At 44.5% G+C, this 26,037-nt stretch overlaps 1 protein-coding gene and 1 pseudogene across 2 annotated transcripts in view; both read left to right on the top strand.

Moving 5' to 3' along the window:
* The window catches only part of MAPK1 (mitogen-activated protein kinase 1), a 95,371-nt gene that overhangs the window by 54,615 nt on the left and 14,719 nt on the right, over positions 1 to 26,037 (top strand). For both annotated transcript variants that reach the window (XM_029234034.1, XM_029234028.1), the window contains exons 3-6: positions 752 to 941; positions 13,073 to 13,189; positions 19,407 to 19,521; positions 19,785 to 19,916. In XM_029234034.1, coding sequence (XP_029089867.1) covers positions 752 to 941; positions 13,073 to 13,189; positions 19,407 to 19,521; positions 19,785 to 19,916 — 554 coding nt within the window. The remainder of the gene's footprint in view (positions 1 to 751; positions 942 to 13,072; positions 13,190 to 19,406; positions 19,522 to 19,784; positions 19,917 to 26,037) is intronic.
* LOC114901868 lies at positions 4,128 to 7,002 on the top strand (annotated as a pseudogene).

Below are 26,037 nucleotides of genomic sequence, written 5' to 3'. Positions count from 1 at the left end.
ATGAATAAAAGAAATGCAAAAACACTAATGAAATAATATCGTGGTGAAGTTAAAACCTAGCCACTTTTATAATTTATTTTCTGTGGGAATGAATGAAGTTAGCCATAACTAAAATTTTATATGCTGAGATACACGGATAGGCAGGAAAACAAGAGGAGCTCAACCAGGACAGGCCCCTACCTAGCACAACTTCCAACAGTCTTACATACTTATTTATACTCTTAACCTTAATTGAAGAGTGAAGCAAATAGACTGAGGGTTGAGTTTAGTAGCAAATGTGTTCTAGGCCTGTGTTTCCAAAAGTTTTATGGTTGATTTTTGTCGAGAAGGAGGGGGACAAGAAGGGAGGTAAAAGAACAGTGACGTTTTGAGTTGTTGCTAGGCCAGAGAGGAGGGAGTGCCTGGTGCTGGCCCCCACCCCTCCCCCAGCCCTTCCCAGCAACCCCAGAGGGCGTCTGTTGATGGTGGACAGCTTGGAGACCAGGACTCATCCACACCACCTGCGTCAGGTCTCCGCTAGCGCATCACTGCGCATATCAGGCAGGCGTGGTGCCTGCTGTCTCACAGGACCTAGGAAGGAGTTCACGACTTTCCGATTCCTTCTGTTGAGGTGTACCAAGTTTTCATCAGGTTCTCATTTCCCTCCCGAGCCTCATGATGTAATAATGGACCCTTTGGCTTCGTTTTGTTTTCAGTGCTTTGCTAAGTGTGACCAGCTATTTTGGTGTGTTACCTTAACCTTTCCAAACAGATATATAGTACAGGACCTCATGGAAACAGATCTCTACAAGCTCTTGAAGACGCAACACCTCAGCAACGACCATATCTGCTATTTTCTTTACCAGATCCTCAGAGGGTTAAAATATATCCATTCAGCTAACGTGCTGCACCGTGACCTCAAACCTTCCAACCTGCTGCTCAACACCACCTGCGATCTCAAGGTCAGCTTGGTTTTTTACTCTTAGGGTGATATCTGTTGAAAAACTCATGTTACTGGGGCATATTTATATTTATTGTTATTCAGATTTAAAATTACACCAGAAATACATGAAAACATTTATGGCAAAAAAAAAATGCAAGTAAAGGGTGCTAGTTCTCTTTTTCTTCTCCATCCCATTGCTCCTCCTTCTCCAGAGGTAACCACTATAACAAATTGGTGTATTTTCATCCGAAGTTTTTTCTGTGCTCTTACATACACATGTACTTTTTTACTTATGTATGTAAATAGGATTATGTGTACATTAAAAGATCTATTTCATTGGTCACCTTTTTCTTCGATAAATTTTATACAGTAAACACTCAGAAAACAGCAGAAAAGTTGACCTTAATGATTTTGATTCCTAAATAATGCATTCCCAATAAATAGGAAAACCCTAGATCCTTTATAGTCCTTAGAGTTCTCTTAAAAATGGACAGCATTGGGCTTCCCTGGTGGCGCAGTGGTTGAGAGTCCGCCTGCCAATACAGGGGACATGGGTTCGTGCCCCAGTCCGGGAAGATCCCACATGCCGCGGAGTGGCTAGGCCCGTGAGCCATGGCTGCTGAGCCTGCACATCCGGAGCCTGTGCTCTGCAATGGGAGAGGCCACAACAGTGAGAGGCCCGCGTACTGCAAAAAAAAAAAGGGCAGCATTTATATATATTTCTATTTTAATACGTGGCAGAGCTAAATAAGGAGGGAGGTCTACAGCTGTCTCCAGTATGATGAAGGGAATGTGGATTCAGTCTAGTAAAAATGCATGTGAATTTAAGACCTAGATGAATGAAACGACATCCCATGTTCATGGATTGGAAGGCTTAATATTGTTAAGATGGCAGTACTTCCCAGTTTGATCTACAGGTTTAATGCAGTCCGTATCAGAGTCCCAGGTGGCTTTTTTTGCAGAAATGGGCAGGCTGATCCTGAAATGCATATAGAAATTCAAGAGACCCAGAATAGCCAAAACAGTCTTATGAAAGAGCAAAGTTAGAGGACTCACACTTCCTGATTTTAAAACTTATTACAAAACTATAGTAATCAAGACATTGTGATACTGGCTAAGAGTAGGCATATAGCTCACTGGAGTAGAATTGAGTCAATAAATAAACCCATATGTTTTTGTTTTTTCATTCATTCATTCATTTAGTCATTTATTTTTGGCTGCGTTTGGTCTTTTTTTTTTTTCCCGATACGTGGGCCTCTCACTGTTGTGGCCTCTCCCGTTGTGGAGCACAGGCTCCAGGCACGCAGGCTCAGCGGCCATGGCTCACGGGCCCAGCCGCTCCGCGGCATGTGGGATCTTCCCGGACCGGGGCACGAACCCATGTCCCCTGCATCGGCAGGCGGACTCTCAACCACTGTGCCACGAGGGAAGCCCTGCGTTTGGTCTTTGTTGCTGCGTACGGGCTTTCTGTAGTTGTGGCAAGTGGGAGCTACTCTTCATAGCGGTGCACAGGCTTCTCATTGCAGTGGCTTGTCTTGTTGCGGAGCACAGGCTCTAGGTGCCCGGGCTTCAGTAGTTGTGGCTTGCGGGCTCTAGAGCACAGGCTCAGTAGTTGTAGCACACAGGCTTAGTTGCTTCGCAGCATGTGGGATCTTCCCAGACCAGGGCTCAAACTCATGTCCCCTGCATTGGCAGGCGGATTCTTAACCACTGCGCCACCGGGGAAGCCCCAACCCATATGTTTATGATCAACTGATTTTTGACAAGAGTGCCAGGATCATTCACTGGGGAAAGAATAGTCTTCACCAAATGGTGCTGGGACAATTGGATAACCACATGCAAAAAAAAAATGAGTTTGGGCCCCTCCCTGCCTGTACTATGTACAAAAATTAACTTAAAATGGATTAGAGATCTAAGTTTAAAGGCTGAAACTAGAATGCACTTAAAAAACACAGGAGTAGGGGTTTCCTTGGTGGTGCAGTGGTTGGGGGTCTGCCTGCCGATGCAGGGGATGCGGGTTCATTCCCCGGTCCGGGAGGACCCCACGTGCCGCGGAGCGGCTGGGCCTGTGGGCCATGGCCGCTGGGCCTGCGCGTCCGGAGCCTGTGCTCCACGGCGGGAGAGGCCACAGCGGTGAGAGGCCCGCGTACCGCAAAAAAAACCACAGGAGTAAATTCTTGCAAACTTGTGTTAGGCAGACTTCTTAGACATGACACCAAAAACACAAGCAACAACATTTTTTTTTTATAATGGATTTCAGGGAGTTCCCTGGTGGCCTAGTGGTTAGGACTCAGTACTTTCACTGCTGTGGCCTGAGTTCAATCCCTGGTCGGGGAACTGAGATCCTGTAAGCTGCATGGCGTGGCGTGGCGTGGCGTGGCGTAGCCAAAAAAAAAAAATATTTCATCAAGATCAGAAGATTGCACTACAAAGTAAATCGTCAAGAGAGTGAAAAGACAACCCCCAGAATGAGAGAAAATATTTGTAAATCATATATGTGATACGAGATTTATATGTAGAATATATGAAAAACTATTACAGCTTAACAACTAAAAGATAAATGGCACAATTTAAAAGTGGGCAAAGAATCTGAAAAGACCAAGGATCTAAAGAAGGTATACAAACAACCAATAAGTACATGAAAAGATGCTTGACATCATTAGTCAGTGGGGAAATGCAAATCAAAACCACAGTGAGATACCACTTCACACACACTACGATGATATAATCAGATGATAAGTGTCAGCAAGAATTCGGCCCCAGGTGTATACCTGAGTGGAATGAAAACATGCATCTGCACACAGACAGATATAGAAATATTCATAGTGGCGTAATAGCCCAAAGGCGGAAATAATTCAGATGTCCAAATGATGATGGATAAATAGAATGTGGTGGATCCACACAGTGTAACAAAAAGGAATGAAGTACTGATATGTGCTACAATATGGATGCATCTTTTTTTTTAATGGATTTTAATGAGTTATTTATGTTTTATTTTTGGCTGCATTGGGTCTTCATTGCTGCATGTGGGCTTTCTCTAGTTGGCGGCTAGTGGGGGCTACTCTTTGTTGCGGTGCGCAGGCTTCTCATTGTGGTGGCTTCTCTTGTTGTGGAGCACGCACGGGCTCTAGGCACACAGGCTTCAGTAGTTGTGGCACATGGGCTTAGTCGTTGTGGCTCGTGGGCTCTAGAGCGCAGGCTCAGTAGTTGTGGCACACGAGCTTAGTAGCTCCACGGCATGTGGGATCTTCCCGGACCAAGGCTCGAACCCGTTTCCCCTGCATTGGCAGGCGGATTCTTAACAACTGCGCCAACAGGGAAGCCCAATGTGGATGCATCTTGCAAACATTATTAAGTATGTGAGGGAAAGAAACCAGTCATAAATGATCACATATTGTAGAATAGATGTGTCTGTAGAGATGGAAGGTAGATAACCAGTTGCTGTGGGCTGGTGGGATTGGAGAGGCATTGGGAGAGACTGCTGATGGGCACAAGGTTTCTTTTTGAGGTTATAAAAATGTTCTAAAATTGGGTAGTGGTATTGGTCATATAGCTCTGTGATATAATACCAAAAACCATTGAACTGCACACTTTAAACGGGAGAATTGTGTAGTATGTGAATTATATCTCAATAAATTTGTTTGAAAAGTACATATAGATGAATAGCAGTGATCATTTTGTGGACTTCACTTCCACAGACGTTCCTGTGGGAAGCTGTGTAAGATATACCTGGCAAGGGAGTTGAGTGTCTGTCCCTGCAGTCTGAAAACTGATAGGTCAGGGGTCTGATAAGCAATAGATGATTGCAGTACTGTCTGCTGTAACACACACAAAGGAGAGAGGTGAGTTGGTTCTGGCCAAGCTGTGAGGCATCGGGAAGGAGGATTGTCATGCTGTCCCTCTCAGCATGTCAGGCTTGCAGTGGGCGACTGGCTGTGTTGGGCGCAGGCAGAAGGAACAACAGAAATATAGTAAGAATGAGAAGTAAGGGACGAGTGCACCAACACTGAGGCCTGCGCTGTGTGGCTGCAGCTTTGGTGATCACTGAAGTGTTGATCATGAAGAGCCTTCTGGAACTATCTAAAAAGGCAGTGGGTCCTGTCATCAGGCAGTCATCTTATCTGCTATCGTTGGGTGTTTAAAGCAGGATGGCAGATGTCCTGTGAGACGTTGTGGAGGACAGCTTCCTGCATCAGATATGACTCGGTTGGACTCTGTCACCTCTTAGAATCCTTCTGAGTTAAATTCATGTACTTCCTACATAGGGTGTAGCCAGATCCCTGTGCATGGATCTGTGCAAATGAGAGCCAGGTTGGCACACAAGGAATGGCCGTACTTTGTCGGCTCTTAGTGATTTTCTTGAAAAATTACAGTGAAGAGCGGCCAGGCAGCCCAGCTTCGTGAAGGCTCTCGGCGCGCCGCGGCCCCCAGGCACCCGGCACGCGCCCGCCCCACCACCACTATGCCCAAGAGGAAGGTCACCTCCGCCGAGGGGGCGGCGAAGGAGGAGCCCAAGAGGTGATCAGCGAGGCTGTCAGCTAAACCGGCTCCTGCAAAAGTGGAAACGAAGCCAAAAAAGGCGGCAGGAAAGGATAAATCTTCCGGCAAACAAAAGGGAAAAGGGGAGTGAAGGGAAAACAGCCTGAAGTGGGTAACCAAGAGACTAAAGAAGACTTACCTGCAGAAAATGGAGAAACTAAAAATGAGGAGAGCCCAGCTTCTGATGAAGCAGGAGAGAAAGAAGTCAAGTCTGATTAATATCACACACCTGGTCCTATCAGTGGTCCGTTTCCCTTCTTGTACAATCCAGAGGAATATTTTTATCAACTATTTTGTAAATGCAAGTTTTTTAGTAGCTCTAGAAACATTTTTAAAAAGGAAGGAATCCCACCTCACCCCATTTTTAAAGTGTAAATGCTTTTTTTTTAAGAGGTGAAATCATTTGCTGGTTGTTTATTTTTTGGTACAACCAGAAAATAGTGGGATATTAAATATGCAAGGCTTTGATTGTCTTGGGTGTCAGCTTAACATTCCACAGATGGAGGGTAGCTTTTATATCCTATAATACAAAGCATACTAAATGGCAGTTTGGAGTCAGTTGTCCATTTAATGTCTTAAACACTTTAAATTACTTCTCTTCCCACATTGTTTTTGGTAGAATTGTTTCCTAAAGCAAACCACTCACCCCTTGATCTTGGCTCTCCTGGGCAGAATTTTGTGCACTTTGTAACATCTTTGGTCATGGTAGTCCAGTTCTTCTAGTAACTGTTAATGTGCTTTGACGATTGACAATTTGAGTATGTAGTGTATATGATATTAAATTGTGAATTAGTGGGACTTACGATGTAACAGCATATCAATATTTGAAGATATTGGTACTTGATACCCTTTGAAGGAAAATTTGCCCCCACATTTTAAGCTGGAAAGTCACTGGAATAACTGTTCAGAAAAGAATCACAACTACATGATTTTTTAGGTTTTTGGTACATATGTTGAGAATTGTGTACAAATTGAAATGTCTGTGTACTGATCCTCAAAACAGCCAATAAAATCTCAATTATGAAAGAATTTCTTGAAACACATGAAAAAAAAATTACAGTGAATATTTTTATGTCTCCTAGTGCTTTATTTTCTTTCTGTTTCTTATCACAGTCCTTTTATGGCAGATTGCTTTTGTTTGTTTTTGGAGAGCCATTGTTAATATTTTAAGTATGTAATATTTCTGGGCAAAGTTGACTTTTACTTTGACTTGAAAATGCTCGTCCTTAAGAAGAAGCACAGAACTAGACTACTTTGTTGTCTCTTCACTGTTTGTGGACTTGTCTTTACCTCGGGCCATTTTATTCACTGCTCACCAAAATGGACACCCACACTGATATATATGTCTTGTTGGCCGTCTGCACAATCCAGGCATTGTTTTCAAAACGCAATTTTAACACACACTCAGAAACACAATAGGATGTTTTAGATATTTACAGCAGTGAAATTCACCCACATTTCAAAATGTCCATGTGGGGTATACATCATCCACATGGGCATGAATATTCAGGAGAGACTCTCATTCCAGAGATGAGTGTGGTATGTCACCGAGTCACCGATTTGCCGTGGGAGCGTGTCCAACAGCCAGGGCACGTGCACGTGGGAGGGTGGAGCTCTGGACTCACCGAATGCCCATCATATCCTCAGACCTTGCGGTGACCATGATGCTGTCCCACGAGCCCTGTACCTAGAAAGTTTGTGACCAGTGGCCTTACTGACTTGTTATTTGGTCCTTTTTGAATTTTCAAGTAGGTAATAATGTCACATTTTCCATTAGCTTCTGTGTTACTAAGTATTTTCTAGTCTCGAGCCCTCAGGATATCAACTCTTCTCAGTGTCTTAGACCTTTAGTTTTTGGCTCTATAAACATGCTTTGTACTTGTTACCTGAAGCCCAGAGACCCAGCAGACACCAGCCTCTCAGGGCCCTCCTGAGACCCTCTCCTTGTAGGCTTCCTCTTTATTTCTGAGGGCCGCAGAAAAGCAAGGGCTGTAGACCCTATTTCGAGATTCTGCTTGCATATTTTTAATGAAACTGCCAGGGGAGTGTGGTCTCCAGCAGTCCATGTCCTCGCCGTTTGCATACTGAGCCCCTAGCAGCCCCAGGAGTTCCAGGCTGCTAGGCTCACAGCACGTTTGGTTCTGGGTGTGCATGGGAAGGAGGACTTTGAAAGATACAAAATGAAACGTCTTTGGGGCTCGCTTTTGTTTTATGAGAATTTGAATTTGCTCAACCCAAAAAGTAGCCAAGTAGGAGTGATAGGTCATTTTATATTTCTTGTACTATATCCTGGTTGTCTACCTTCCTTCTTATGGAATTGTAATGAATTTTATTACTTTTTTATTTTGAAGCCTTGACAGTTTTTTGGTTAATGCTGTATTAGCTTTCAGTGTTGTAGTGTTAAAGGAACTTTAAAGAATCCCATGAGCTTTCCATTGATGACCATGAGTGGAGTTGTGAAATCTTTTTTTTTTTTTAATATTTATTTATTTGGCTGCGCCGGGTCTTAGTTGCAGCACACGAGATCTTTGTCATGTGCAGGATCTTTAGTTGCAGCATGTGGGATCTAGTTCCTGGACCAGGGATCGAACCCAGGCCCCCTGCATTGGGAGCGTGGAGTCTTAGGCACTGGACCACCAGGGAATTCCCGAGTTGTGCAATCTTGTAGAGGTCTAAACCCTACATCACCCTCTTTATTTTTTAAATTATAATCAAAAATTTTGAGAACCTGCTGGTTCTGTGCCTTATACTAGGAGTGGAGGATACAAGTAATGAAACACGATCCTCCTTATACCAGCTCACTATTCTGAAAATTGGTAACTAAAGGGAAAAAAGGATTAAACATTTTCCCTGTCTTTCCAGTGAGATCTGGGCATCAGGGTAAGAAAATAGCCCCAGTTGATGAATGATGGCTCTTCCTTAAAATAAATGCCAGCTAATAAATGCACAAGGAATAATAAAATTAGAGAAGTCGCCATTTTGCAGCCTCCAGTGACGTAATTGATTTGTGCAATATAATCCCTGGACCCTCTGCTCAGACTCCAGTCCCCTGGGTGGGCTGCCACCGCCTCCCCATGTGGACTCCCTGTTCACCTCACACCTAGACCGTGTCCTGATCTGAAGCCCTCTCTCAAGCCCACCGGGCTGCTGCGGTTCCTCCCAGCCCACAGTGACCCTCAGGGCACAGGACCCCTTCTGATGGCTTCCAGACAGGAGGAGCGACTGCCGCTTTAGTTCTTGTTTAAAGAAGGAGCTGTACTGCAGCGTTCCCCATGGAGAAGGAATGCTGCTAATTCTAAAACTTGGGCTTCCCTGGTGGCACAGTGGTTGAGAGTCCGCCTGCTGATGCAGGGGACATGGGTTCGTGCCCTGGTCCGGGAAGATCCCACATGCTGCGGAGCAGCTGGGCCCGTGAGACGTGGCCACTGAGCCTGCGCGTCCAGAGCCTGTGTTCTGCAACGGGAGAGGCCACCACAGTGAGAGGCCCACGTACCGCAAAAAATAAAATAACTCTAAAACTTTTCCTTCTTCATCTTGGCACTCTGAACAATGCAGTTTTTTTTTTAACATTATTAAGTATTAATGTAAGATTTTACATTAATGGTAATGCTGTACCCTGGTTTTTACTTTTAAGAGATAATCAGTAGTTCAGATACTGTGAGAAGTGATCAGTACTAGAGTCTCTTGCCAGTTAATCCACCTGAGTTGCTATGCTTCCTATAAACATTTGAAATAAGGCATTTATTCACCTGATGTTGAGAGCCCACTCCACTTAGGGATAAAAAGTTAGTTGAGTATTGCCTTTTTCTAGGGACTTATATTCCAGCTGTGGGGATGGGCATATATCCAGCTAACTGTCATGGATTGTGGGTATGTGCTTACATATAATACATGTCAAGCAAAGTATTACAAGAGTTCAGAAAAGTGAGCTATTCGTGGGATTGGTGTTGGTTCCTGGGAAACCTCTCACAAGAGGTCACTTTCATGCTGGTATTTAGGGTCAGGGAATGGTGAGCATCAGGTCCTCAACTGAGAGGGTGTCGCGGAGTCAGGAAGGGCATGGAACTGTTGGTAGGAGCAGATGTGGCACAGAGATGGTAGTAGGAGACACCCGAGCAGACAGTGTGTGGAGGGTCTTTGCTTAAAGAATTTGGGCTTTATTTACTAGGCAGAGGGGATTGGTTAAAAGATTTTTGAGCCAGAAAGGTGATTTATGTTTCAGAAATAACACTCAGGCAGGAATTTCAAGGAGGACTCAGATTGCAGTCAGGTAAAGCGAGCCTCCCTAATTCCAGACAGACTAAGGCCCTGTCAGTTGAGATGTTGGAGGGGCAGCCAGTTGAAGAGCCACTTGGGGAGGTTTCAGCTGTGGGGCCACCCTTCCCTCACACACCCCCAGGCAGTTGCTCTGGTTTCCCAAGGTCTTCCTGTGGCTGGCATCTCTTCAGTGTTCCAGTGTCACTGCACGTGGGTCCTCCTCAGAGAGGGCTGGTCTGTCTTAATACGCACGCTGTCTGGCACCACTATGTTAGCTGTGTCTTGCTCTATAACAATCACCTCAAAATGTAGTGGCCTTCCAAAGAAGAAGAAATTGAGGATAAAAAGACCAAGTGAAGGCAGAACACAGAGGGTTTTTTGGGCAGTGAAACTATTTCTGTATGACAGTGTTCTGGTGGATACATGTCATTACACACTTGTCAAAACTCATAGAATGTACAACACCACGAGTGAACCTGAAGGTAAACTATGGACTTCAGGTGATAATGATGTGTCAGTGTAGGTTCCTCGACTGTAACAGACGTCCCGCTCTGGTACAGGATGTTGATAGTAGGGGAGGCGCTGCCTGGCGGGGGAGGCAGGTGTACATGGGGAACTCTTTGTACTTTCTGCTGAATTCTGCTGTGAACCCAAAATGGCCCTAGAAAAAGAAAATCTGTTATTAAAAAAAAAAAATGTAGTGGGCTTAAACAACAAGAATCATGTTTGAGCTCATAGTTTCTGCAGGTGAAGAGTTCAGTCAGGGTGCAGTGGTGGGCGGTGACTGGTCTCTGCTCCAGCCTCTGGGCCTCGGCTAGAAGATATGGGGGTGGAGCCTCAAGTCATCTCCCACAGGGCCTGGCAGTTGATGCCAAGGAACGGCCACGTGTAGCCCACGTGGCCTGGTGTCCTCACAACGTGGGCAGAGGGTTCCAAGTACCCCAGTGGAGAGAGCCAGGTAGAAGCCACATTGCATTTTACGATTTTGTCTCGGAAGTCTCACAGCATCACTTCCACTATATTCTGTTGGTTTAGGCAGTTACAAAGGTTTGGCCAGATTCAAGAGAAGGGAAGATAGATCCTGCCCTCTTGATAAAAATTCAGCCAAAGATCTTGAAACAGGAGCATGGGTAAGGGTTATATTGGTATGACCCTCTTTAGAAAAATCCAGTCTGCCACAGCTGCGTTTAAAGTTGCCCACACCACTTATCCTGTCTTTGTAGATGTTTAAGAATCTCATCAAGCCTCCCAAAGTGCGGCTTCTGTTACTTTGTCCACGCTCCCAGAGGTGTGTGGAGACGTCAGCCTCGGTACTTGGCCTCACTGAGCTGGGAATTTCCTATATGCTGTTTTTTTTAAATCTGGGATTTGTTTTGTGGTTCCACTGACCCACAAAAAGCTGTGGATGAAGTCTGGACCCATCCACGCTGTGTGGGGCTGAGTGTAGTAGAGGGCAGTGAAGGATCTGGGAATCCTGGTCAGGGGCTTGCGGTGCATTTACTCTGCTGCTGAGATGCAGTATTTCTTCTCTGAGCACACGACTCAGAATATGGCTTCAAGTGTCCATTTACATGCAGAAGGCAGACCAAGTGCTGAGCTTTGATTGAACTTGAATCAGAGGATGAGGTGTTAGCCCTGAAAAAAGAGAAACTGTGGACTGTATTGAAAGTTGAAGCCACACGGAATTGACGTGAATTGGTTGTAGTCCAGCGTGGCAAATGGTGACTTCTGGATGGCTTAGAGGACCCACCTTTGCATGTAAGGAGAAATCGCTCCTCTCTTGCTTCCTGAGCTGGAATCACGCCTGCAGGGATTGTACTGCTAGTGAACTGAGTATTCCTGCAGTTCGTTTCATGGGACTTGGTAGAATAGGCTCTAAGGAAACAAACAGGGTGCAGGTATGTCAAAAGCCTCAAGATCAGTCAAGCTGAGGTTAGAGCTTACCATGGTCCCCCTGTAAAACTTATGGCCCTCCATCAGCCCGATCCTCCGACAGGCCCGGGACTGTCGAGGGTGCGACGGCATCAGCAAGCTGGCCGGCTCGAGAGGTGAGGATGGTGCTGGGGGGCACGAGGTGGTGATGGAGGCCAAGAGGGGACTGTCAGCTGCAAGAGGGCCCAGACAGCCTCACCATGCAGCTCTGTTAGGGTGCGCTTAGAGCATAGCCTGTGGAAGAGCAACTGGGGAAGCAAATGTGGCATTGGCTCCTTTTGAAGATGCAGTGACAGCATGTCAAAAGATGGAAATTGGGCAACACAGATACGTCACTTCTCTTGAATGCTGCGGTCGAAGCAAGCAGCAGGGCCTGTGGGGTCAGAGGTGCCACATGGGGATGCCAGTGTCCAAGGCTAGAGGGAAACACTGGTGAAGTGGATGGGAGCATTCAGAATCTTTCTGAATTGTCGAGAACTTCAACTATGGGATATCTGAGCAGAGGTTGATGTCCATTTACGTCTCATGAGTATCTCTGAGGTGTGTCCCTTCCTCCTTATCCTATTTTTATGGCCTGAGCTCAGACCCTTTTCACTTCTTAGGTGAATTAAAGCAATAAGCCTCCAAAGTGATCTCTGTCTTCCAGGCTGCCTTCTGCTAGACTCTGGCCTGTCTTTGTTAACATCTCCCTCTCTTTCTCGGGTTAGTTCCCCAGGAGCTAGGAATTAAAATATCCTGCAATTGTATGGGATTAAATATGTTATAGTTACTTTCCTTATACATTGGAGCTGGAGTAGCACCAAAGCGTTGAATGGTGAAAGGCCAGCAAGTACTTTTGTGAATCAGGAGAAATTAGAAGCTGGGTGTTTGTTTTTTTAAAAAAGATTCATCTTCAATATGTGAAATACCTTTTAAAGGTTTGGGAGTGGGTTTGGCTACGTGGAGGGGGAAGGAGGTAGGAAGAGCAAGTGGAGGACCAGCAGGAGGTCTGCGGAGAGAGGGCGAGTGTGGGAGAGGAGCTGATCCCACGGTGATCACCCCCAAGCGTCAGCAGCAGAGGTCTGGTCTCCTAGTCTCTAGTGGGTAGCCTTATTTTCTGAGCAGAACAGTTTTTGTCAAGTGGTCTAAGCAAGGTTGCTGTGGGATAAGCAGATAATGAGAGGTGAGGATACTATCCTCTGAAGATGTGTTCTGTTCAAGGCTCCTCCACCCTGTTCCTGTCTGATGTGCGGCAGCTGCCTTTCAGATTGTGGTGAGGATTAGGTAAGAGTGAGTGTGTAGAATTCCAAGAAGCATCTGCCACATAGGAATGGTAGCAGTTACTTGTCATCATTACTGCTGTTGTCTTTTTTGTGTTTATGATGTTTTGATGTTAAATTGGTTAGAATCTCTAAGAACGTGTCCTGTTATTTTCTCTCTTAGATCTGTGACTTTGGCTTGGCCCGTGTTGCAGATCCGGACCATGATCACACAGGGTTCCTGACGGAGTACGTTGCCACACGTTGGTACAGGGCTCCGGAAATTATGTTGAATTCCAAGGTAAGGGCCAAGTTTGCATAAAAAGAAAACCAAGAGGCAAAAGAACTTTGGACGTGAATTGCAGTAAGCCTCCCACTCAGTAAGTCTCTTTCAACCTGGGTTGAGGCCTAGCCTGTCTGGTCAGAACCAAGGTATGTTTTTGTCTCCCATTCAACACTGAACTTCTGGGCCCTCGGCTGGGGTAGTGCTGATGTGTTACAGAGTTGGAGGGCCTGCCTCCCTAGTCACTGGTACAATGAATGTTCTGTGTCCCACCCCCTGGTCAGCTCTCCTGCAGTCCTACCTGGGGCAGCTTTCACTCCTGTGGCTGCCACTGCCAGGGTCAGGCTGGCTCTGTGTCAGAGATGAGCTCTGTATACGGTGTGTGTTTCTGTGAATGCGGACCAGAGCTTTTCTGTAAAGGTCAGACATACCTGATAATGAAGAATGCCTCTTTAGCAAAATTATAGTATAATTGGAAGAAAACATTGGTGTGGAAAAAATTGGAGCTGCTATAATTCTTTCAAAATTATGTGATGGTCCTGCTTCCAAATGGTAGTCCCTGCATCTGGATCAAAAGCACACTTCTAACTGGGTCTTTGTCTGGGTCATAAGGAATGATTGAAAAACTTATAAAAGCAAGAGAAAGTGAAGTACAACATCCTTGTTAGGTGTATGAGCAACAGTGGCAAACAGTGAGGGCTGCTGTGGGGATTCAGTTTTGTTTTTTGTTTTATCTTTTGGGCATGCCACACGGCATATGGAATGTTAGTTCCCTGACCAGGGGTCAAACCCGTGCCCCCCTGCATTGACAGCACAGAGTCTTAACCACTGGACCACCAGGGAGGTCCTGGAGTTTCAGTATTTTTAATATATCATTTGAAAATAGTATTTGAATAAGGTGTCACATTTGAGAAGTTAAGTGCACCTGACATCTAATATCTAATCCTGTATCTCATATCTCAAGACAGATTCTTGATCTCAGTTCCATTTTCCATAATGTAACATTAATATACATGAAGAAAAGCTATAAAAATAGGAACTTGCCTGGTGGCTTAGTGGTTAAGACTGCACACTCCCAATGCAGGGGGCCTGGGTTTGATCCCTGGTCCAGGAACTAGATCCCTCATGCATGCTGCAACTCAGAGTTTGCATGCCACAACTAAGGAGCCCGCCTGCCTCAACTAAGACCCAGTGCAACCAAAAAAAAAAAGAAAGAAAAAAAGCTATAAAAACAAACTTTGGACCCCGTGTTCAGGTGTAGGAACCAGAAATCATCCTGAGAGGCTTCTTGGGAATGAAAAGAACAGGTGTAATTAGCCCATAGGCTGCATTCTCTTTCTCCATCCTTTACGAGTCAAAGGGCTTGGGATGTAGGTTGCTTTTGTGAGGAAACGGAATTTGTTTAAAGCAGTTAGTTATTCTTGATATCATACCTGTGTTTAGTTTAGCTATGGAAATAAAATTTCATTAAAATAAATTCCATTGTAAAGAAGGATTTGGTGTAACAGATGTTTCAAAGGAGAAAATGTTGCGTTGATTCTCTCATACTTCTGTACGACAATCCCACACAACGGGTTCTTGCTGTGGATAGATGGGCCACGTGACAGCCTATCCACGCAAGAGGCGCCCATGTGTGCAGCAGTGCCTGCCAGCTGGAAGGAAAGCTGTCTTTTGCGTCCGGGGGCCTTGTGGTCTTACAGCATCCATCCCCATTTGAGCCGCTCCCCGTCTTCACTTCTTGGCCACCCTCCAGGGGGAAGTAGCCAGGAGGGTGGCCTCTGTTTTTGCAGAGTTAACTGTAGTCAAAACTGAGTTTGAATCCTTTTTTTATTTATAGCACCTCTAGCCTGAGAATGTTACTTCTAGCAATGTATTCAGGATTTTCTTTTTTATTGATTTAGAACATTTTCACACCCACAGAAGAGAGTCCAGTGAACACCCATATTCCCCTTACAGCACCAGATGTTGACATCCTCTGCCTCCCTCTCTCTCCCGTCTCTTCTCTCTCTTCCCTTGTGTCAAACCCTCTGACACTTCACCAACATAAACCAGCACTGCACACCTCGACTGATGCTAGGAGTTCACTAATACTCCTGAAAAGGCGGTGTGCTTCCCCACAGCCGCGGTACCCTGCGAGCGCCTGTGACGGCTGGCGCTCATTCAGTGCCATCCCAGTTGTGTGTGTCCTCCCCATCTGGGACAGTCCTCCCGCCTTCCTGGCTTCTCCATGACACAGAATACTTGGCAGAGCACAGAGGTGGTGTGTCCAGCGGGTCTCTTTCTGAATTCTTGGGACTGGCTCCTCCTGATTAGGTTTAGGTCACACTTTTTGGGCACAAACCCCACAGAGTCTTGGAAGCCATGTGTGTTTCCTGGCAGCCTCTCCCCCAGGGGTGCGCCCTTGAGGACCATTGTCTCCATTGCAAAACGTGATTTTCTAAATTGATTGTTTCTTTTACTTCGATGAGCTGGCATTCATCTGTGAAGAAGAGGTTTCCCCCTTTTCTCTTTCTCTTCCTCTGACCCCTGTCTTTGTTTTGAAAACACAATTGTGGACTCATGGTGGCTGTGGGGGTTTTTTGTTTGTTTGCTGTCCATTATCTTTTTTTTTAATATACTCATTTTCCCAGCTTTGGCCAGCTAGAGTGCTCTGTGTGTGTGTATTTGTAACATTTCATTTTGATAGAATTTTCAATTCGCAGAAACATTGCAAGAAAAGAAAAGGCAGGGGTTCTCAAACATTCCGTTCTCAAGACTCCTTCAGTGTCTGAATGTCTAAAAATTTATCCAAGACCCCAAGCAGGTTTTGTTTATCTGGGTTTTATTTATCAATATTTACTATATAGAAATTAAAACTGAAACTTTTCTCTTTTTTTGGCTGCGTTGGGTCTGTTGCAGGCTTTTTCTAGTGGCGATCAGGGGCTACTCTTCATTGTGGTGCATGGGATTCTCATTGCAGTGGCTTCTCTTGTGGAGAACAGGCTCTAGGGCACATGGGCTCAGTAGTTGCAGCTTCCCAGACCAGGGCTCGAACCCATATACCCTGCATTGGCAGGCGGATTCTTAACTGCTGAGCCACCAGTTTGGAGCCCCAAAACTGAAACTTTTTAAAGTATTAATTTTTAAATTTATTTTAAAATAAATGTTAAAAAGTTAGATAGTTCTCATTTTAAAAATGTTTATTTTCCACAACAAAAACATTTTAGTGAGAAGAGTGGTGTTCTCATCTTTGCAAATCTCTTCAGCGTCTGGCTTGATTTGAACACTGCTGGATTCTCACCTGGTTCTGCATTCAGTCTGTCAAATATGTTGTTTTGGTAGAGTTAGTGAAGAGTCTTCGCACGAAGCTCGGAAAGGGAGAGTTAGTAGTCTTTTCAGCTACTCTTGGCTCATCATTGATACCACACCAAAACCCAGCAGAGGAAAGGCTAATTGCCACGTGAAATCTGAAACCATGGCATCCATTGCTCTTCCTAACACCAACACCCATGCGTAATTCTGTAACACTGAGCGTTAGGGAAGCACGGTTCACTGTTGTCACGTTTCACGTATAATATCCTGTAATGTCATGTAACCTCTAGAAAAATCTCCTGTACACATGTGAGAGAATGAGTGAAGAGGAAAACAGAATCACAGTCGTATTAAAGCAGAGGGAAGCTGCCTCACAGAGCTGATGGCTGGAACTGTCCACCCTTCACCTCAGATGCACACTCACCAGCTCTTTATGTTTTGTCCCGTTTGCTTTTTCATTCTTTCTCTGTGTGCCTGTTTTTGTGAGTCGTTTGAGAATGGATTGTAGATGTGCACCTTTAGCACTAAGCATTTCACCGTGTGTGTCCTTAGAACAGTAGTTCGAATGTTCCCTGAGGACATTTGGTTGTGTTTAGAGACATTTTTGGTTCTCACAACTAGTAGGGGAGGTGCTGCCGGCATCGAGCAGTGAGAGGCCAGAGCAGTGGCGGGCACCCTGAGGTGCGCAAGCCGGCCCCCCGACAAAGACTTGTCCAGCCCAGAGCGGCAGCAGTGGAGGTGAGAAAGAAGGGTGTTCTCTCCCATGACCATAGTACAGTAATCAAAAGTGGGAAAATTAACACTGATCCAATAGTAATGCCCCATTTATATTCAGATTTTGGATATTGTCCCAATAGTAACCTTTATAGCTTTTCTCAGTATGTGTGCAAGGCTCACACGTTGCATTGTTGCTTTAGTCGCCTTTAATCTGAAATAGTTCCTCAGCCTTTCTTGACCTTGATGTTTTTGAAGGGTGCGGGTCAGCTACTTGTAGCACGTGCCTCAGTTTTGTGTCATGCATTTGGGGCGTGAATACCACGGAAAGAGTGTTTTCTTCTCAGCGCATCATCTGTCACATCAGGAGGCACACCTGGTTTGTGTCGGTATCCGTGAAGCTCATGTTGATCTTTTGGTTAAGATGGCGTCCTCCAGGTCTCCACCATCATTATGGTTATAGTTACTGTTAATTATAGTAATAATAATTACCACGTTGGACTTCCCTGGTGGCGCAGTGGTTAAGAATCCGCCTGCCAATGCAGGGGATACAGCTTCGAGCCCTGGTCTGGGAAGATCCCACATGCCGCGGAGCAACTAAGCCTGTGCGCCACAACCACTGAGCCTGTGCTCTAGAGTCCGTGTGCCTAGAGCGCGTGCTCCGCAACAAGAGAAGCCATTGCAATGAGAAACCCGCGCACGGCAACAAAGAGTAGCCCCCACTCGCTGCAACTAGAGAAAGCCTGCGTGCAGCAACAAACACCCAACGCAGCCATAAATGAATGAATGACTCAGTCTACGAGGAAATTGTGGGAAGATACTTTAAATCTCTGTAATTTATTGACGAGAATTGTTTTGAAATTCAACCCATTTTATCAGAGCTGTAGATCTGATCATTAATTCTTTGATTTTCAAAAAATACTTTGCTATGTTTCCATAAACTTTAATATTTGGATAAATTTTTTTCCCTCTAGCTTTTCTCCACATTTCTTCTTCTATTTATCACTATGCCTAAGCATTCTCCATAAAACTCAACTTATATAGTAACATCTTTTTTTTTTACTGTTGTATGATAATTCTTCCATGTCTTTTCACTGAATTCCTTTAAAAGAAAAAATATACCTGAAAAATCAATAGAAAAAGGAGATAAGCAATAGGGATCAGTGAGACATGAAGGAGCCAGCACGTGCTTCTTTTCGGCAGAGATCATGGGTAATTGTTGTGTTTTGTTTTTAATGATTTTCAAAATAGATAAAGATATTCTGGAAATGTAGCAATGCCCCCCCACCTTTTATAATTAATTTATTTGTTTTTTATTTTTATTTTTTGGCTGCTTTGGGCCTCGTTGCTGCGCGCGGGCTTTCTTTAGTTGCAGCAAGTGAGGGCTACTCTTTGTTGCGGTGCACAGGCTTCTCATTGTGGTGGCTTCTCTTGTTGCAGAGCATGGGCTCTAGGTGCCCGGGCTTCAGTAGTTGTGGCTTGCGGGCTCTAGAGTGCAGGCTCAGTAGTTGTGGCACACGGGCTTAGTTGATCTGTGGCATGTGGGATCTTCCCGGACCAAGGCTCAAACCCGTGTCCCCTGCATTGGCAGGCGGATTCTTAACCACTGCACCACCAGGGAAGTCCAGGTTTCCAAAATGAGTAAGTGGGCCACAAATGTCCTAAAGCAATCAGTGGTTGTTTCTATTTTTTTATTTTTCCAGCTTCAGCTTACAAGGATTCTGATTCTTTCTCTCAAATCATTTGAAAAAAGAAATGAAGTAGGGCTTCCCTGGTGGCGCAGTGGTTGAGAGTCTGCCTGCCGATGCACGGGACACGGGTTCATGCCCCGGTCCGGGAAGATCCCACATGCCGCGGAGCGGCTGGGCCCGTGAGCCATGGCCACTGAGCCTGCGCGTCCGGAGCCTGCGCTCCGCAATGGGAGAGGCCACAACAGTGAGAGGCCCGCGTACCGCAAAAAAAAAAAAAAAATGAAGTATACAGCAGAAATTCTAACTTAATAACAAGTTAATCAACTTTGAAGAGAGAAATAAAATCAAGCAGTCTGGGTTGTTGAGTGTCTTATAAGAAAGTCAAATGATATTTGTCTCTCCATGGTCCCTTATTTCTGAATTATAGAGCCAGAGGAGAAGCTGACACTCTAGCAGCCCTGTGCCTGTCATGCAGAAAGGTCTCGTTGTGTCATGGAACAGCAGAGGTCATTCTCCATCTTTTCTCCTTTCCACTGCAGGGCTACACCAAGTCCATTGATATTTGGTCTGTAGGCTGCATCCTGGCAGAGATGCTCTCCAACAGGCCCATCTTTCCGGGGAAGCATTACCTCGACCAGCTGAACCACATTCTGGGTAAGGTTCGTGAGCATTCTGGGGACCCACTGTGTACATCAGAGTACCCTCAGGAAATTAAGAAGAGTTCCAGCAACTCTTCAACCTGTGATGGACATGAGCTTTTTTTAAATCTTCCTTGATTTAAAACATTAAGGACTTCGTAAAAAGCATTGGGAGATAGAAGACATTGAATGTCAGTGCCCATTCTGCCCCACTGCTGACGGTATGCAGTTGGTTTACCTTGGTCTTGGTAATTAACAGCTGATTATTTTATCTGATAGGTATTCTTGGATCCCCATCCCAGGAAGACCTGAATTGTATAATAAATTTAAAAGCTAGGAACTATTTGCTTTCTCTTCCGCACAAAAATAAGGTGCCATGGAACAGGCTGTTCCCAAATGCTGACTCCAAAGGTAAATGTGATTTCATTGATTATTTTTCTTAGGCTTAGCTTTTATTTGTTTCTTTGTCTTATTCATTAAAGCAGTAGGTCACTAGTCTGTGGCTGTTGGATAATGCCTTATTTGGTGCTCACTCTTCATTGCTTTCTTCCCTCTTATTTAGGAGCGGTAGCCATAGGGTAAGGGAGTCTGGAGGTGACTGTTTAGTTTTCCACGTTTTAGTTTCTTTGCTGCTTTTTAACTTGGATTAAGTTCAATTTTTTAAGGTCATCTTGTCATTTGATCATTTTGAAAGGTTTATCACAGAATAATTCACATAGAGTAAAATTCACCCTTTTTAGTTGTGCAAGTCTTTGAATTTTAACAAATGTATGCAGTCCTGTAACTTCACCACAGTCAAGTTTTGGAGCATTCTCATTGTCCCGAAAGGTTGCCTTGTGCCCCTTCGTAGTCAGTTCCCTCGCCTAGTCCCTGGCAATCAACATCTGATCTGGTTCCTGTCCCTATGGCTTTACCTTTTCCAGAATGTCATAGAATTGCAATTATGTAATATGTAGCCTTTTATGTCTGGATTTTTCCACTCAGCAGAATGCATTTCAGATTTAGATTTATCTGTACTGGTGCCTATGGCAGTCTCCTCAACAAATGATGCTGGAACGATTAGACATTTGTGTGCAAAAAATAAGTAACATGGACCTAAATAGAAGGAGTAAAGCTATTAAGCTTTGAGAAAAAACCAGGATAGAATCTTCATGGCCTTAGGTTGGGTGAAGATATCTTAGATATGTTCCAAGAGCATGTTCCATAACAGAGAAAGGTCATACATTGGATTTTAGTCTTTGATATCTTTTTTGTTTTTTTGTTTTTTTTTTTTGTTTGTTTGTTTTGCGGTACGCGGGTCTCTCACTGCTGTGGCCTCTCCCGTTGCGGAGCACAGGCTCCGGACGCGCAGGCCCAGTGGGCATGGCTCACGGGCCCAGCCGCTCTACGGCATGTGGGATCTTCCCGGACCGGGGCACGAACCCGTGTCCCCTGCATCGGCAGGCGGACTCTCAACCACTGTGCCACTAGGGAAGCCCCTTTTTTTTATTTTTATTTTTTTATTTTTTGCAGTATGCGGGCCTCTCACTGTTGTGGCCTCTCCCGTTGCGGAGCACAGGCCCAGCGGCCATGGCTCACGGGCCTAGCCGCTCTGCGGCATGTGGGATCTTCCCGGACCGGGGCACGAACCCGTGTCCCCTGCATTGGCAGGCGGACTCTCAACCACTGCGCCACCAGGGAAGCCCCAGTCTTTGATATCTTATAAGTTAATTTTGTTTAATAATTATATTATCCTTCATTCCTGCTTAACATGTACCTGTTAAATATATTAGGCAGCTATTTTTTTTAACTTTATGCTGTCATAAAAGTGTGGTAGGCAGAATAATGACACCATGCCCAAAGATGTCCGTGTCCTAATTCCCGGAAACTGAATCCATATTAGGTTACATGACAGAGAGGAGTAAGACTATTCATCAGCTAACTTTAAGGTGGGGAGATTAGCATGGGTTGTCCAGGTGAGCCTGGTGTCATCACAGGAGTCCTTAGAGTGGAAGGAAGAGGTCAGAGGAGGGAACCCAAGAACAGCTGGCTGACATGTTGGTGCAGTGATATTACAATATTTACATCCAGTCTGCTGTTGACTGAATTTTAGCTTTTTCTAATATGTGTGTATGCATATGTATGTGTGTGTGTGTGTACATATATGTGTATTTTTTAACGTTAACAACGATTTACTTAGATGTTAAATTTGTTTTATGTGTTGACCTGAGCCAAGTTTCAGAAACACTTGGTTTAAAATTGAATTTCTTTTGGATATAAGAGGAACTGTCTTTTAAACTCTCTGATATAAAGGTAGTGTATGATTATGGTAGACAGTTTGGATGTATAGAAAAAATAAGTCAGAGAATAAGAAATAGTCTTAATTATCAGAATCCCAAAATAACATTTAATGTTTGCTCTACCAAAGTGTGCACAGCTTCTACCTATTTAGTTATAGTTATATAATGTATTCTAGTTGCAGAATTTTCAAAATTAGAACTTCCTATGCCTTGCACGTGTTACTGATTAGATTGGCTTGTGCGCTGTACCGTCCATCCCAAGCATGTTACCTAGATCTGATTTCCTGAGTTGCCTTTTTTAAGAGGTGTGTACATAACAAAACTGTATAATTAAGACCTTACAAGAAACAGAACTCTTGGGCTTTTCTCCTGTTTGTTTCCTCATTCTTTTCTCTAGTTAGTCATAATTTGCATCAAATTATTTGAGGTTTTTTTTAGCTTATTTTCCTTAGGTTAAGGTCATGAACTCTGAGATTGGTTCGTTCAGGTAATAATTAACCCCACTAAAATCCAGTTAAATTTGAATTGTAGGTATTGGGTGAATATAATGAAAAAGCGGGGAAGAACTATACATAGAATCAAGTGGAAAGATGGAGTTTAGTGCTGAAATGGGCATAAAACATCATGTGTCCAGAGCACAGGCTTTACAGCCAGACCTCCCTGGTTCAGTCCACAGCCCAGCCGCTTACCAGCTGAGCATCCTTTGGACAAACTACTTAACCTCTCTGGGCCTCTGTTTTCCCATTTATAAAATATTAGTACCTGCATCACAGGGTTGTGTGAATGTCTATACTACTGGTTTTGGTAGGACTAGGTTCTGAGATCTCAAGACAAAGTTTTTCATTTATATAACTTGGGTCCTTTCTATGTCTCTGTAGTTACAAAGAATGGGTACATAATGTTCCCTTGTGGGTGGCCTGTAGTGTCTTTCACAACCTCATGTTGGACATTGACATTCACATCAGTTATCTGTTGCTGTGCAACAAACCCCTCCACAACCCCGGGCCTTCAGATCACCCCATATGATGCTGCACACCTGAAACTTAGAAACAGTTCAGTCAAACCAAACCAAACCAAAACTAGATTATTGTGAAATAAGATATAGAAGAGGATCTTACTAAAATTGACCCTTATTACCAAAAATTTAAAAAACCCGACCAGCACATATTTGTTCCAAAGCCCACGGGGCTTGGTGGGGCTTGGTGCAGCTGGGCGGGTCTGCTCGGCTCGCCTCATGCTGCATGGCCTAAGGGTGCTTCACAGCACCTAGCACCCCGTTGGCTCTCGTCCTGCAGTGGACCAGACTGGGTTTCTCATGCTGGCAACAGCATTCCAAAAGAACCAGAGCAGGAGCTGCAAGGTCTCTCCTGGCCGGGTCTCAGAAATGGACATTTCTGCCACAGTCCGTTGGTCAGAGCACATCACAAGGTCAGGCCCGACTCAAGAGGGGGAGAAATGAATCCACCCCTTCATGGGAGGAGCTGCAAAGAAATGGGGGCCATATTTATATGCCACCAGGTTGCTTCTAGTTTCTTAGTACAGCATTGGTAAATGTATTCATTTAATAAATAGATGGGTGTCTGTTCTAAGGCCCTGGACATAGAAGAGCAATAAGACAGATTTAAGAACCTGCATGCAGGTAGCTAATAGTCTAGATTTGCATGAAGATAACAGGAAGAAATGAATGGAAGACCTCGGGGATCTCAAGAAATTAAAACTTTCAAGCTGAAACACTGGCGCTTTTAAGTCTGGTTAATAGTATTGGGTTGGCCAAAATGTTTGTTCACATTTTTCCATAAGATCTTATGGGAAAACCCAAGTGAACTCAAATAGTTCACAGAAAAGGAAATGTAAATGTCTCTTAAATATAGGAAAAGGGACTCATTGTTATTTATTATATGAGATATGAACATTGAAAGGTCTGTAATTCCATTTTTTTCCCACTCATCACAGTAGCAAGAATCACAGAGTTTGATAACCCACTGTGTGGTCAAGGCAGGGGATCTTCTCAGAGGCAGCTGTTGGAGTGTGAATCCGTGGAATCTCTCTGAAAGGCAGCTTGGCAATTCTGTCACATGTCTTTTGTTCCAGCAATTCTGGGTATTGCACTTTTGGGTTTGCCAACCAAATGGGGGGGAAGTGACATTTTAATTTGTTTTTCTTTAATTAAGAGTGAGGTTGAATATTTTTTCACATGTTTGTTGGAAATTTCTGACTGCTGAGTCCCTTGAACCAGTAGTATTGTAGATTTTTCTTCAAAGGAATCTAGCTTAGGATTCTCTCCAAAATTACTCCTGTGAGGGGGAAGAAATGATTATTCTTCAGCAGATGGTACTGGGCTAGTTGAATAGCTGTTTGGAAGAAAACCAATTTAAATCACTATTCACACATCAAAGTGAATTCCAAAACAATTGATGATCAAATACTTAAAAAAAATCATACTATTAAAAACTAGCAATATTTAGAGCATTCAGTATTTTTCTGATCTCTGCGTGGGGGAAGAATATCTTCCTAAGCTTTAAAAACAAACCAAGGTGGCGCAGTGGATAAGAATCTGCCTGCCAGGGCAGGGGACGCGGGTTCAATCCCTGGTCCGGGAAGATCCCACATGCCGCGGAACAATTAAGCCTGTGTGCTACAACTACTGAGGCTGCGCTCTAGAACCTGCATGCTGCAACTACTGAAGCCCACGCACCTAGAACCCGTGTTGCGCAACAAGAGAAGCCACCGCAAGGAGAAGCCTGCGCACCGCAATGAAGAGTAGCCCCACACTCGCCACAACTAGAGAAAGCCAGTGTGCGGCAACAAAGACCCAATGCAGCCAAAAATAAATTAATTAAAAAAAAAAAAGACAAACATAAATGAAAGGTAGTAGATTTAAAAGTTTAAAATTTAAACTAGATTAGACCAGGTGTAGACAAATAGGTATAATTTGTTCTAGATTGAATAACATCTAAAGAATCCCTGTCCTGTTTTGTTGATGGCCACACACAAGGTGGTTAGGTCCTGTGCTCTGCGATTGGCCTCCTGAGTGCAGACTTGTGACCTCACTTTTTCACATTTTCCTCATCTCAAAATTGGGGCAAGTTTTACCTACCTCATAGGATAATTGGGAAGGTTGAGAGCTAAGAATATTAGGGTTAAGAGCAGTAGTTCTTAATGTTAGACTTCTCGTTAATGTTATTAGTGTTTAAAGAGCAGAGAGAACTCTAAGACATCAGTGGATAAATACATGAGCAAAGGACAAGAACACACAACTTCCACGAAGAGGTACTGAGCCGAGGGTCACTGTGGGAGGAGCCAGTCGGGAGTTAGCAGTTGCGAGTTTAGTCTGGGCCGTGTTAAATTGTTAGAAACGGCTTCCCTGGTGGCACAGTGGTTAAGAATCTGCCTGCCAATGCAGGAGACACGAGTTCGAGCCCTGCTCCAGGAAGATCCCACATGCCGCGGAGCAGCTAAGCCTGTGCGTCAAAACTACTGAGCCTATGTTCTAGAGCCTGCGAGCCACAACTACTGAAGCCCACAGGCCTAGAGCCTGTGCTCCGCAACAAGAGAAGCCACCACAGTGAGAAGCCCACACAGAACAATGAAGACCCAACGCAGCCAAGAATAAATAAATAAATTTTTAAAAAAATTGTTAGAAACAACCTCAGCGCTAACTGTTCATTGTTCATGGATCAGAGTCAACTGATACATCTACTCAAAGGAATATTATATCAAGTCCCTAAAAGTGATTTTTACAAAGTTTTCGTAGCATGGGAAAATACTAATGAGCAGTGTTGACTGAGGAAATAACAGCCTTTGTTATGTATAATATGATCTCAACTGTGTGAAAGAAGATACACAGGGAAATTCTATAAAACGTGTCCAGAGATGAGCAGTGGTTCCCACTGAGCGATGGGGCTGTGGGCGTGGGGTGAGTCGTCACAGACTGGAGGGTCGGCTCTTTGAGGCCTTCTCCATCCACTTCATGAGAACCCACTGGGACTGGCCTTGGCCTGAAGAAGGACTTCACCGGCTCTCGGAACCGACAGGCCCAGCAGGGCTTTGATTCCAGGCGTAGCTTCTTTGACCACAATCTGGACTTTGTCGTTCAGCGTTGCCTTCCTCTGTTCCATCTTTCTTGTTAACCAGCCTCTTTTCTTATGGTGACACGATGGCCACCAGCATCTCCAGGCTCACGCTGACCTGTTTCCTGATAGTTTTAGCCCAAGTGTGGGGCTGACACTCACTGCCTCTGTGTCCACACCCTT

This window comes from Monodon monoceros, unplaced genomic scaffold, assembly GCF_005190385.1.
Source record: "Monodon monoceros isolate NGI ecotype Baffin Bay Population unplaced genomic scaffold, NGI_Narwhal_1 Super_Scaffold_1, whole genome shotgun sequence".
Taxonomy (NCBI): Eukaryota; Metazoa; Chordata; class Mammalia; order Artiodactyla; family Monodontidae; genus Monodon; species Monodon monoceros.
The sequence above is the reverse complement of the archived record's forward strand: the minus strand, read 5'-3'. Positions and strand labels throughout refer to the sequence as shown.